The 13630-nt window shown below is 37.3% G+C and overlaps 2 protein-coding genes across 3 annotated transcripts in view; one reads left to right on the top strand and one right to left on the bottom strand.

The window, feature by feature from the left end:
- The window catches only part of COL19A1 (collagen type XIX alpha 1 chain), a 349939-nt gene extending 341925 nt beyond the window's left edge, over positions 1–8014 (top strand). For both annotated transcript variants that reach the window (XM_045498677.1, XM_045498678.1), the window contains exons 51-52: positions 129–206; positions 384–8014. In XM_045498677.1, the coding sequence (XP_045354633.1) occupies positions 129–206; positions 384–511 (206 nt within the window). In that variant the 3' untranslated portion in view covers positions 512–8014. The remainder of the gene's footprint in view (positions 1–128; positions 207–383) is intronic.
- A 1214-nt stretch (positions 8015–9228) lies between these two features.
- Positions 9229–13630, bottom strand: part of COL9A1 (collagen type IX alpha 1 chain) — an 88983-nt gene continuing 84581 nt past the window's right edge. Inside the window, exon 38 of the mRNA XM_045498679.1 lies at positions 9229–10162. Coding sequence (XP_045354635.1) covers positions 9978–10162 — 185 coding nt within the window. The 3' untranslated portion in view covers positions 9229–9977. The remainder of the gene's footprint in view (positions 10163–13630) is intronic.

Genomic DNA, 13630 nt, shown 5'->3' on the forward strand with positions numbered 1-13630 from the left:
ATGCTATTTATGTTAAGTGAAGGAACAACATAAATATTATAGACTAAGAACATGATTCTTGCACGCGCTCTGTTGCCATAGAACACTCTTACTTCTTGTGTCTCTCTTTTTATGTATCTCTCATTTAGGCTACCGAGGACAGAAAGGAGAAAGAGGGGAGCCTGGAATTGGGCTTCCAGGGAGCCCGGGTCTTCCTGGGACTTCAGGTAATAGTGATATTATCTTCACAACACAAGCAAGCCTCTAAAAACAGGAACCACACCTGCTCGCCTGTGGCCCATATATGTTGCTACAGGTGAAGTTGAATGACCCGTGTTGGTTGGAGTGAGGGAGGAAGAGCCATAAGTGATCTGCATTCTGATGGGGGTCTTTTATTTCATTAGCTCCGGGTTTGCCAGGCTCACCAGGTGCCCCAGGTCCCCAGGGCCCCCCAGGACCTAGTGGAAGATGTAATCCAGAAGATTGCTTCTATCCTGTGTCTCATGCCCGTCAGCGGACAGGTGGGAAATAAACACACCTGAGGAAGACTTGGCATTGGAGCTATCATAATACTATCAAACCCTCATGATATATGGGTGGCTTTTTTTATTTGTTTTTGGTAGGCCAGACATTAAAAACAATCGGAATCCTATTCTTATAGTAATTGGGATATCAGCATTTTTAGCTTTTCCCAAATTCATTCCATATGTTTTGCTTCACCACTGCTATGATTTTCATTCAGGATCTTCTATGAAAAACACAAGCAAATCTTGTCATTAGTTCTTCTTCTAGATGAAATTACATCTTATGATTTAGTAGGCTGATGGTGATGTACATTTTCTAGTCTCATCAACTTGTATTTGGCCATTGATTTCTGAATTTTAAAGTTTCAGACTTAAAGTTTTCTTGGGGCTTACATTTACCATCATTGCTAAAGATTTCAACTTTTTTGACATACTGCATTGCTTCTGCTCAATGTTTTTTGACTACGTTTTGTAGCCAAAGAATACTTGTACCACCTTATATCCATCCTGCTTATGTGGAGAAATAGGTAGGCGATAAGAGCTTCACTTCATAACTCATTTTGGAAGAAACCCAGGAGGCTATTTTATCAGGGAGCTCAAAACCTACCATAGCCAACTACTGAAATGATTTTGTTAATTCTGTATAATGAGCTCAGTTCAAAGCAATCACCACTGGCATGAATACGTACTGCATGAAAAGAGGGGAACAAAGTCCAATTGTACAAGAGTTCCACAAGAAAAGCCCAACACTGCAGTCTCTTCACTGAGTTTCTCATTTGGGAAACAAAAGGCTGTTTTCCCTAAGAGGTGTTTGATGGTGAAGGCATCAAGCTGTCTTTGGTACCTTTGAAGCTAAATGGCCTAGCAAGGTCTTTGGGCCCTTGTATCCATTATCGGTTCCAACCGGATCATTCTCAGATTTTAAGACAAGAACTGGCCATCAGAACAAAGGATGGGATTTGTGGCACTTGGGAAAGAGACCCCTTGGCCTAGAGGATGATTGTGTGGTGTCTGCAGATGTGTATTGAGGAGGTGACGCCCAGAAGCTCTTATGGAGAAGCTGTTCTCCAGAGGCTGCGGAAAGAGGTACAGGGCGGCAAAGGAAAGCCATGGGACCGGATATGCAAGTAGCACTCAGACCAAAGAGTTAGCAGTAACTTCAGGGGAAACAACAGGCACTGTAAAGACCATGTCCTCTGACAGGGAATGACGGTACAGTGATCACCAACCCAGATACTTACTGAATGCTATTTTTATTGCCTAGCCGTCCATTATTTTGAGAGGCTGAAGACAACTGATTTTCTAAAACATTGGACATGAGGATGTTGCCGAAATCTAAGTAGTGGGTCCCACAGATGCTGTGAGCAGGATACCCAGAGTCCTCCTGCCACAGAAATGAGGCCCCATCTCTTCAAACAGCAGTGCAGATTCCAGTTTGGCTAAAACAGGCTAGAATGGTTGCTTTTACGTATTAATTGAAAAATGAATTTAGAAAGGTGAGCGCACTGAAATTGGAAAAACCTGTGAACGGGGTTGTGTAGGGAGGCTTTTGTTCAAATGCACCCATGATTTGAACTGGTTTTCGTTATAGATGAACGAACCGCTGGTCAGGCCCTGTCTACATGGCTGTGCGTACATACAGCCTTCTAGCTATTTCGTATCGAATTATGTTGTATATTTAAATCCCAAGTTTGTTTCTTTTATTCTCTGAGGTTATTTTATTTATTTCAAATGCTTTTAACTTTAAATTGATTTTCTTCTTCATTTTCTTTCCTGTGCAATACCTACAATGGTGCTGTGTTTTAGACTTACACAATTGGAATATACATTTGCATTTTCTTAGTTAAATGATACTTTATCCCTCCAAAAAATGTATACAGACCCAAAATCTGGTGCTATGTGTATATCTTGAGCTTTTAATTTGTTGAACTTTAATTTTTTGAATTTTCTAAAAGCTTACAACTCCTCTGCCGCTCCTTAATGTACTTGAATTTGTCATGAAGCTACACATTTTATATGTTTTCAAGGATTATTTTTTCACATTGATTAATAGGTTGTTTATCCTTTTGCCTCTTTGCTAATCCAGAAGTACTTATTTTAGTGTTTTCATGTCTTCATGAACTTTTTTTTGCTGATGGTGATCAATGTATTTTTCTTTGTTTTCTTTGAGTCTAACATATGCTTAAAAAGACTCAGTTCATTTTCTTGTTTTATAAATTCTGTTCATTTTTATTCCACAGAATATGTCATGCATCCTTTCTTACAAATTGTATATTTAGGAACCTTTCTTTTTTTAAGTTCCGTTAATGCTGAGCTGATTTATTCCTGTTTCAAGAATTTGGATTTATTCAGGTGATTTAAGGGGTATGGGGAATGTCATGTCATATGATGCATATTACAAAGTAGAGTTCATTGATTCAAGCCCATTTTTTTTTATAACTGCTGCATGACTTAATCTACCTTTGGCATAAGTAGAGAAATGGGACTGTGTCCACATGGAACGAGCCCCTCTCACCCTACCATATCATTTACCTGCCAACGCTTGTTCTTGTCTCACATGATCTGCAACCAAGAGTGACGAGAATGTCTGGGCCCAGCTAATACACCAAATGAAGTGGACATATGGCAATTGCCTAATTCCCTTAATATTAATAAAGTGGATAATTAAGGCCTCAAAGTAGGGTGGGAAATTTTCCCCTAAATAACTTGGTGGTTGCAAACTCTCTTACATCATTATATTCCATTCCAAAGCATTTGTTATTTGTTTACTTTCAGAAGATGTCAGTAGTGTCCACAGCAGGGAAGAAGAATTACCAGATGTCCTGAATTAGCTCTTGTTTAGACTCCAGAGTAATTATAGGTCATGATGACAGTTAGTAATTAAAACTGGGTTTGCTCTATATAAGTATGTTTGGATTCCAGTGTAACATTTTATACCAAGATCAGTTAACACTTTCAGATAGAAATCTTTCCATGCAAAGAATAAGATATGATTTCAATTAATATTCATAGCCTTTGGAATCTAAAGAAAAAGGAAGAATGATTCATGAGTGTGTTCATTGTTCCTTCCTATTGAGGACATTAACTATTTTTTACTAACCATAAGAGAAACACAGCCAGTCTTAACCTTTGAAATCTTTTACCATGTGATCACAGTAATTTAATGACTTTAACCCCATATGCTTATTTCTCTATTTCATGATGTTGTTGAAATACAATTTTTGTCACTTATTGTAGAGATTAAGTAATTATCTTAAGATATGTTGTAAAAAATGTCATTTGATGTTTGGATTATAAAATTTTTTTTATGAATATGTTTTAGGAGTTAAATAAGATTTAGCTTTTCTGCAGTCTTTCTCATCTGTTGAAAACCTGTGATATACCTCCTTTTGTCCACAAGATGGTGTTTAAAGCAATTTGAATCAGAAGAACTGAACAGACTTGCAGAAATACAAGGCTAGAAACAGTTTAGTGGACAACTAAATCAGACCCTTGCCTTTGCACTTGATTTTTTTTTACTTTTGTAAATAATTTCTTATTAATTTGTGTTTTGTTCATTTGTTTTGTTAATTTATATTCTTCCTCATTTTAAGTATCTTTATGAAGAAGGCACAATAACTTTTGACTCCTTGGCTATTTAGATTTTGTTTCTTAAGTGGATTTATATACCTGGTTAACTTGCAACTTTACTATTTGTAACTTTAGTTTGTATTCTACCCTCATATTTTAGTGATTAACATGAAAACACCTAAATACCCATCCTACTTTTTAGATAGAATACTCTCTTTTGACAGAAGTAAAAAGCATTTAGCTTATCACGAGAAGTAGACCATTTATAAAATTACACAACGTCTGAATCTCCTTATCATTCAAGGTACTTAACATTTTTTAATTTAACAATTAGAGTTGTATAATGTTTATATTTTTCTAGAAATATATCCCTATTTACAAAAGATAAGGAATGCTATTTTTCAAATTACCATTTTAATTTTCCTAAACACTAGTAATAATACCCTGAGACTGAGAATTTCTAGGTTAAATTATGTGCTCAAGTTTTTTCAGTGAATTCTCAGAATATTTTGTAGGTTAGTTCATTGCTTTTTTCTTAATTTTTTTTTTTCACATTGCCTGTGCTCACCTTCTTAAGACACACAAGTGTTTATTGTTCTCGCTTCCCAATGTTCTTTTTTAGTACTTTAGTGTTAAGGGATATACTCCCTCCCCTTACCTCTATTATACCTTTTCCTCTCACAGAGACTACCCAGGCTTCTAAGAGGAGGAAATGAGGAAAAGAATTGAATTTGTATCTTTTATGCCTTGGTACTTCTAAGTGACTTAGCCCATTGAATTCATTTACTAGTTGGCTGGCAGTGGGAGCATTAATTTTTTTTTTTTTTAATTACTAACAGACTCAGGAAACAAGACACATGGATGTCTTCAGTTTTACTGTGTGCTGTAGCTGGAGCTATAATCAAACATTTTACTCGACAAAATCATGCCAGACTAACTGGTCAGTTTAAACTGAGTGAAGAACCAGTTGAGCACCGAAAAAACTCACTCAGACAAGCAGACCCAGAACAGCAAAAATTTACCTCATAGATAGGTCAGGTTTATAAAACCAAAGCTAAGTCTAAGAAAATTAAATGGAAAAACTTTCATGTTCAGATAATAGAAGATTGAGTGATACATGGTACAACTCAAGGAGTTAGCTACTTGCTTCATGAATTTGTCAAAAGTGAATTCTAATAAAGTAGGAGATTTCATTACACTTATGGGGTAGTTCAATGAGAATTAAGTTTATCAGACGGGTGTGTGCCATTTGACCATAATAAGCTTATGGTTGTAAAGATGCTAATTAACTTACAATTTTTTTTTTATTTTTCATTTTGCTGTATAATTTAAAGTATATTTTAGAGATAAATATTTTTCAATGTATTAATTGTATTTAAATTCAGATTGTCTTATGGCATATTTTATAACTATTTATTTTTAAAATACTATTTAGGGATATTTGTTCCCCATTTTGTTCTCTAGCTTACCTCATCCAACTATTTAAGATTTCATTTGACATATTCAAGTTAAGTGGAATGGCACCAGTTTCATTCCAAATCCCACTTGGATATAATGCTTTGAGGCCTTGATTCCTGTATGTTCATGATACCTAATGAGCTTTTCGCTTATCTTAGCAATAAACGATTTGACCCTAAATCAGGGAATTCTAAGGTGCAGTTATTAACATCATTTCTACTCTTCCCCACTTCTTGTGGCTGAAACTCCATACCTCAGCTCCATTCTGCTAGGTCTCAACCACATGGATGCCCCCAAAAAGCACTTACATACCAAGTGTGAGCCACACAGATGTCCAGGGAACCTGTAATTGAACTATTGCAGGGCTCGTGTTTATACCATGCTAGAAATTATGCTTTTGTTTGTCAAAAGAATCAGTGCTTAGCTCACAATAATTAAGTTTATTACCCATCTCCCTGGCAGCTCATAAAAAGCCTGGTCTAATGATTGCGAATAAGAATAATAAGCAGAAACAAGTCAGAGAGCAATCCGTCCTTTGCAGCTTTTGTCCCACAAAGTGATCTTCTCACTAAAATCACTTAAGACTCATTGATATAGAGGGGTCTGAGCAAGATAAGAAATATCACAGTTAACTTTTATGACAAATATAAGCTCTTACATCATTAGTGATAAGGCAATAGGCAATAAGTTAAATACATAGCATGTTTCCTTAACAGAGATTAATCACATCAAAATATGCCAGTGGATTTTTATGTTTGCTTAGACTGGAAAATGATTTACATAGTTCTTAACTATTCTCGCCTTCAGGTCCCCTTATGACGTAATAAATTAACCAGGTGCTCTCTAAGGAATATTCTTAAGTCTTTTGACATACACATTTTCAACCTGGAGGACAAAGGCAAATTCAAATAAATGTTGAAAAGAAAGGTAGTTTCTTGAACCCAACTGCCCTCATTTGTTCTCTCTCTCTCTAGTTATTTTTAGAAAACTTGAGAGTAAGATGTAAAAGCATGTTAAGGAGAAAGTTAGCATGGGTTGCCATTTATTAAGACTAAAAATATGATCAGTGTCCTCTTTCTGATGTCTGGATCTAACAAATATGTTACACTTCCCCTAGTTAATCATTTAAAGAGCATTTGAGCATGTGTATTTATAGTCATACATTACAATGGATAACCAATTTTGATTTAATATTTACTGAATTATATGCATTTAATACTGTCATGTCTCAGATCATAAGCTCACTAAAAAAGATGAAGTATACAATTGAAAAGCATTTGTTTTACTCAGTGAAACAAAAGGACTCGACCTATATTACTGAGCACAAATATTCTTTATTAAAGATATTTAAAACCATTTATGTCCATTGCAAAATTTGTAAATGGCAAAATCACTAGTTTGCTAATTTTTTCTTATTAGTACATTTTCACTCTTTTTGTCAGTACTAAGAGAAAAAAAAGCAATTCTCTTGGTATGTGGTATAATTTTATGTATTTTTAGTGATCTTCTCCCTATTTTGGTTTATTTTAAAATTCAGGGATATTATATGTCAGAAACTGTCATAGCCAAAAAATCAAATAATAGTCAGAGGTGATCTTCAAAACTAGGGATCTATATTAGCTTATTTCAGGTGGCAAATAAATCAGATCTTACTAATGATGTTTAAGCATAGCAATATTCGTTTAGACAGATTGACATATAAAGTGCCTATAATCGAATCAATCACATAACTCATATGACTACTCATTCATATTCTTCTGCTACTCAGAAGTCACTTATCCCAAACCATGCCAGTGAATTTATGTGCTCAGTCAACCTGGAAAGTGATTTCCATAGTTCTTAACCAACCTGTCAGGTATTGGGGATGAAAATCATATCATAATGCCATAGAAGCACTGACTAGAATTAAATCAGAAATCATTTGCCCTTGAGTAACATGCCAGTTTGCAACCAACCTTAATTATTCACAGACTCTTCTCTCAGTGAGTGCTCTAGGTGACACTTCACCCAACTTTTAAAAATATCTCAAAGAGGCTTGGAAATTTATATTTTGCTAGAGAGAGCTATTTGGCTTAATTAAATATTTATCAACTCTAACTTTCATAGAAAGAATTTGCTGGATGCTTTTCTTTGCAATTTCTCAGACAAGTATTTACTGCTTCTGTAAACTATTTCACTTAACTGAATTTACAATGGATTGTTCCCACCATTTGGAATGTGCTAGTTTTGCATAATCTATTTGTTAAGTGGTTGTTTCCAGTATCGCTTGTGGTATCTGTGGAGCTTGTTGTACAGCCTTTTATATATCAAGTTTGTAAAACAGTTGAATGATCTGCTCTTTGAAATTTTATTTTTTAAAAATTTTCTTATGAATACAATATTATAGAACTGAGAAACATATTTATTTGGTTATCTAATTTTTCTTTTGTTGTATTTAATTACATCACTCTGGTTAAAATAAAAGAATCTTTGTGAAAAGACAAGGCAACTTCTTTGCATTTATTTGATTAGATGTTGCAGTACCTCAAAAGGTTTGCCATTTATATGAAGATGATTTTAAGTAATTATAACAGATATCTCTATTTCCAAAAATTATTTATTCCACAGGAAGGAAAAACATCCTTCTCAGTGTGTAAATGGCACTGATTTATGTAGCCAAGTTGGAATCATTCTCCTTAAGCAATGCATGCTCAAGGCACGGAACTAGGTGCTGTAAGCAGATTTAAAGAAATCCAAATACAGGAGGGGAACGCCTGGCTGGTTCAGATGGAGGAGCATGCAATTCTTGATCTCGGGGTTGTAAGTTCAAGCCTGATGATGGGTGTGGAAATTACTTAAATAAATACATAAATCTTAAATAAAACATAAATCCAAATACAGATTACATAATGATTGATTTGGCCAAACAAATAGGGCTAATATTTTTGAATGTATAACAAGTACACGTGAGAAAAATTGATATCAAAGATCCTGTTAGGGCTTATGCCCCCATGACTTGAGAAAATTGAATTCCATAAACTGAAGATTTTGACTGTTTTGAGCACCGCGCTATGCCCCGGGGAGAAGTTACTCACATGCACTGTGACATAAAATTAATATAGTAAGTCTGATCGATAGTTTATAGAAATGTCTATAAAACAGCTAGTCAATGTGACCATGCAAATATAGTAATAAAGTGCTTGAGTGGTCAGGCAATACCTATCTTATTGATAAGAATTCGGTGCTTTAGCTGAGCTGTGATTATAAAATGTCTAAGAAAAGTGGTGGAACAGAAGTCATTTTTGCAGCAGTGAAGTTATGAATAGGAGGGAGCTAACAAACCATTGAAATGAAAGCAGTGGTTCCTAACCTAGAAACCAAGTGCTTAAGTGATCTATGAAGTCTCTGAAATAGTTTACAAACATATTTGCACATATGCACTCGTGTGTTTTTCTGGGATGATGGCCCCATAGCTTTCATTAGAATTTCAAAAAAGGTCCTTGAAGCTCTCCCCCATGCTACACACATACATACAAAGAACTGTGGCAGGGTAATGACCGCTAAGGAACAGGAAGGGCTTAATTTCTCTACAGAAACAAAGCACTAATATTATAAACATACCTATAGAAATACCAGGAATTTAATATTTTTCATTGTACCTAAATAAGTTCAGTGACTTCTTTTCATTGAACATGATTATAAGAAAACATGCAAGAGCTTAAGAAAGCATATTTATTTTTTTGGTACAACCAGAGATGTTACCTGAAACCTTGAAAATAAATAATCTTATCAATAAAACTTACGAATGGCAGGATATTAAAATTCCTTCTTTGCTTTCACATAGAAGAGCTCAAAAATTAATGGGTTTGAGATACAGTACAGTTTAACAAAAATCCAGGCTGCCTACGAAAACCAGCAAGTGATGTACGGAAATTGTTGCATGGGGCAGAGCACATTCTTGCTGCTCCCAAGAGGACACATTGATGGGAATTTTAAGCACCAGTTCTATTGACTGCAGTGAGGTTTCTTCAGAACTAGTCTGCTAATCCTCCGTATAGCTGAAATGATAATCTGAGAACAACATCTAAATGAAAAATGAAAATAACTACTACAACTGAGGTAAACCAAACAGTTGTTTTTGTTTATTGGCACAGTGGCCCATGATAGATCACATACGTATAGCACACTAAAGTTCAAGATCCTGGGAATGGGATTATAAATTTATTTAAAGGGAGGGTTTTAGGTTTTCTGATTTTTTTTGTATCCGATGACTCTGCTGTCTCCTCTCCAAGAAAAAAGAAAGGATTTATTGAATAGCACCATTGTTTTAAATCTGTCAAATAAGACTTATGTAATAACTTTGAAGGTAATGCGTTGTTGTCTTTTGCCTCAGCTTCGGTGGTGTTTCCCCTCCAAGCCCCTTTGCCAGGCATTGTTTATGCAGACAGCCACGCAGCACTAAGCTTTTCACTGATCAGGCCCTTTGCTAAATGCTCGTTGACCAGCCTGCATGGTGCAGGAAGCTGGCTCACAAAAACCAGGAGGCCCAGGAGGTCCCGGGGGGCCGGGTACACCAGGAATTCCTGCCACCCCAGGGGGGCCTCGCTCGCCATCTCGGCCATTCCTCCCATAGCTGGCAGGACCTGGTTCACCTGAAACACACAAATGATTGCACATGTAAACAGGAGAGCCCCAATGGCTGCAAACTAACAGATGGCACTGGACCCCCTCCCCTAGCCAGCAGTGTGCACCTAGGAGCTTAATAAGTGATTTTGGAAATGATGAAGACATGATGTCATGTTAAAATTCTTTCACTGAACTTGGGTTTCTTAGAAATTAAAAGAGGGGGGCGCCTGGGTGGCGCAGTTTGTTAAGCGTCCGACTTCAGCCAGGTCACGATCTCGCGGTCCGTGAGTTCGAGCCCCGCGTCGGGCTCTGGGCTGATGGCTCAGAGCCTGGAGCCTGTTTCCGATTCTGTGTCTCCCTCTCTCTCTGCCCCTCCACCGTTCATGCTCTGTCTCTCTCTGTCCCAAAAATAAAAATAAACGTTGAAAAAAAAAAAAAAGAAATTAAAAGAGGAAGGAGACCTCAGCATCTCTAACCCACATTTCCAAAGTTCAGTAGAGCTGAACTACCCAGTATGGTAGCGTCTAGCACATAGGTCTATTGAGTGCTGAAATGTGACTAAGTCAAATTGGGATGAACTGTAAGTGTAAAACACACCTGGACGCTTTGAAAACTCAGTGTAAAACTTTAATGTGTTTAATTAATAATGTTGACTGTTATTACATGACATGATATATTTTGCAATGATAATATTTTGGACACAATTGGCTAAATAAACTGTATTATTAAAATGAATCTCACCTGATTCTTATGACTTTGCTAATGTGGCTACTAGCAGATTTAAAATTATGTAGACAACTCTCATTGTGGCTCACATTATATTTTTCTAGTGGCATCATCCCTAATAAGTGATCAATCTCCAGACAGTGAGTAGAAGTATATAGGTCAGGGGTTAGAACAGGATTTAGAGGCAGAAAGATAGCCTTAAGTTCTTGCTCTGCCATTTGTGAATGGGGTGACATTAGCAAGTCACTAACCTCTTAGTTTCTTCATCTACAAGACAGGATGATGCTTCCTTAAAACTAAATTCCATTGCCTGAAAGCATCTGATACATAGGGGCTATTATTATGTTCATGAGGATATCACTGATTGATGTCTTTTAGAAGCATGTGCAGGGCACCTACAAAGTTCCCAGATGTTTTCCCATCAGGGGCTAACCCCTACATGAACTTTATCGTGGCCTAAGTTCCTCAGGAGCATTTTTTCCCTTTGTCACATTCAAAGGTTGTTTGATCACCCCGTGTGGCATGTTCTCTGAGGCATGGCACCCAATACAGAGGGGAGTTTCTGCTGAATGTTTACCCACCCCATCACATCAGCAGTGCTCTCATACTCTTAGCACAAAGGTGGTGGTAAGAAATCTGTGTAAGACAAATTGTATACACCATGATGATATAGTTCTATAGAGCTCCTCTTACCTCAGCCATTCAGCCAAGATGGTGAGCATGTTCAATTACACATTTGCTTAGGTTAAGGCAGTTTCCTTCTTTCTCAGTGGTTTTAGTTCTCTTTTTCTATTTTAGTGGTCTTATTAATATATGTCTTGTATTGGTCTTATTATAGTGGTCTGGTCTTATTAAGTGTTCTTATTACATATATCTCACATGCTTTTAGAAAGAAGGTAGATATCTTATTTTACATATAAGATCTCATTCTTCCTGTGATATTTACAATTAGATCTACACAAAGCAAAATTATAGGACAACACTTTTTATTTGTATTTTTTTAGATTTTTTTAAGTAATCTTTACAATGTAGGGCCCGAACTTACAACCCTGAAATCAACAGTCATACACTCAACCAACTGAGCCATCCAGGTGCCCCAGGACAAAACATTATTAAGAGAATGAGATGTAAGTAATTTCCCTTAATTTATCCCATAAGCTTCCATTTGATTATATTCAGTTGTAATGAAGCAGATGATTACGTTTCCCTCTAAAGACAAGGCCCCTGAGAACATTTTTCTCTAATCAACAGCACCTATAAATACGGCTTTAGCAGGACCTGTTCAGGTCTCATGACACAGGTGGCTGCTCAACATTGTTCTTTTAAGCTTTAAAAGGCCAGATAGACGTGCATAAAAAGGGTAATTCTCATACGCCTTATCATGGAGACATACCAGGTCGGCCTTAACAAAATCAAATCAAGATTAAGAGGAGAAAATGCCCAGAGGAGAGGTCACAAACCAAAGACCACAGGAGGAGCAAAACAGGTAATACAGATCAGGTGGGCAAACATGGGATCGCCCCAAATGAGCCAACCCCTGTTTTTGTAAACAGTCCTGTTAGAACAGAGCCATAGTCATCTGTTTTGTATTGCCTCTGGCTGCTTTTACACTACCAAGGGCAGAGCTGTAGGGCTGCCACAGAGACCACATGGCCCACAAATCCCAAAAATCTGGCCCTTTACAAAAAAAGTTTGCTGACCTTTAAGGTAGTAAAGAAATGGTCCTAGATTAAGAAACACCCTGCTGGGGTGCCTTGGTGGCTCAGTCCTTGGTTTCTGCTCAGTTCATGATCTCACGGTTCGTGGGTTCAAGCCCGGCATGGGCTCTGAGCTGTCAGTGTGGAGCCTGCTTGAGATTCTCTCTCTCTGCCCCTCCCACACACACTCTCTCTCTCTCTCAAAATAAATAAACTAAAAAAACAAAAACAAAAAAACAACACCCTGCTGTCTTTAGGAGAAGACATAACACAAATGTAATGAAAACTGGTGACCGCTATTCCACATCAGTTTTAGGGAGGCAACAGGGAGGACTGAGGCCTGTTGTGAATGGCAGAACGGTGCCCCCCGCAGTTCACTCCAGCCAACAGCTGCCCTAAGGGAAGGTGGGCCAGCAGAACCTCTGATCATTGTCAAGGGAAGCTAGAGGCTGAGTTTTTTAATAAACACCTCTCAATTTCTAAATATTAGCAACTAATCCAAATTTTTAACATTTGTAGAGCCAGACTCCTGCCTAAAATCTTAAATTTAAGGGGATTTATTCTCTACTATTCAACCATATTAGAAAGCAGAAGGAAAGCTTTTTTTAGATTTTCATATTATACTTCCCCATTTCTACCCATTGCAGGAGAGGCTTTTTCACTTGCTGCATTTATTCCAGATTCCTGATAATCCTTTGAAAAAGAGTTGATAAGGCCATCCTGTGTACCCTTGATTTATTTTATGTAAAGCACATCCAGTCCAATTCTCCCTTGGGCAAATACAGCAATTTTACCCGTTGAGGCTTTGGATGTCATCATCGTCATTCTGACCATCATCACCATCAACACTTACACAACGCTCCCGCTTTACCATGGCCCTGAACTGGCTCGTTATTGATCCCATTTTCCTCTGTGTGAAGTGAGAGTTAAGAAGGCATGGGGCGCCTGGGTGGCTCAGTCGGACTTCGACTCAGGTCCGGTCACGATCTCACAATTGGTGAGTTCAAGCCCCACTTAGGGCTTTGTGCTGACAGCTCAGAGCCTGGAGCCTATATTCTGTGTCTCCCTCTC

The sequence above is a fragment of the Leopardus geoffroyi genome, chromosome B2 (genome assembly GCF_018350155.1).
Source record: "Leopardus geoffroyi isolate Oge1 chromosome B2, O.geoffroyi_Oge1_pat1.0, whole genome shotgun sequence".
Taxonomy (NCBI): domain Eukaryota; kingdom Metazoa; phylum Chordata; class Mammalia; order Carnivora; family Felidae; genus Leopardus; species Leopardus geoffroyi.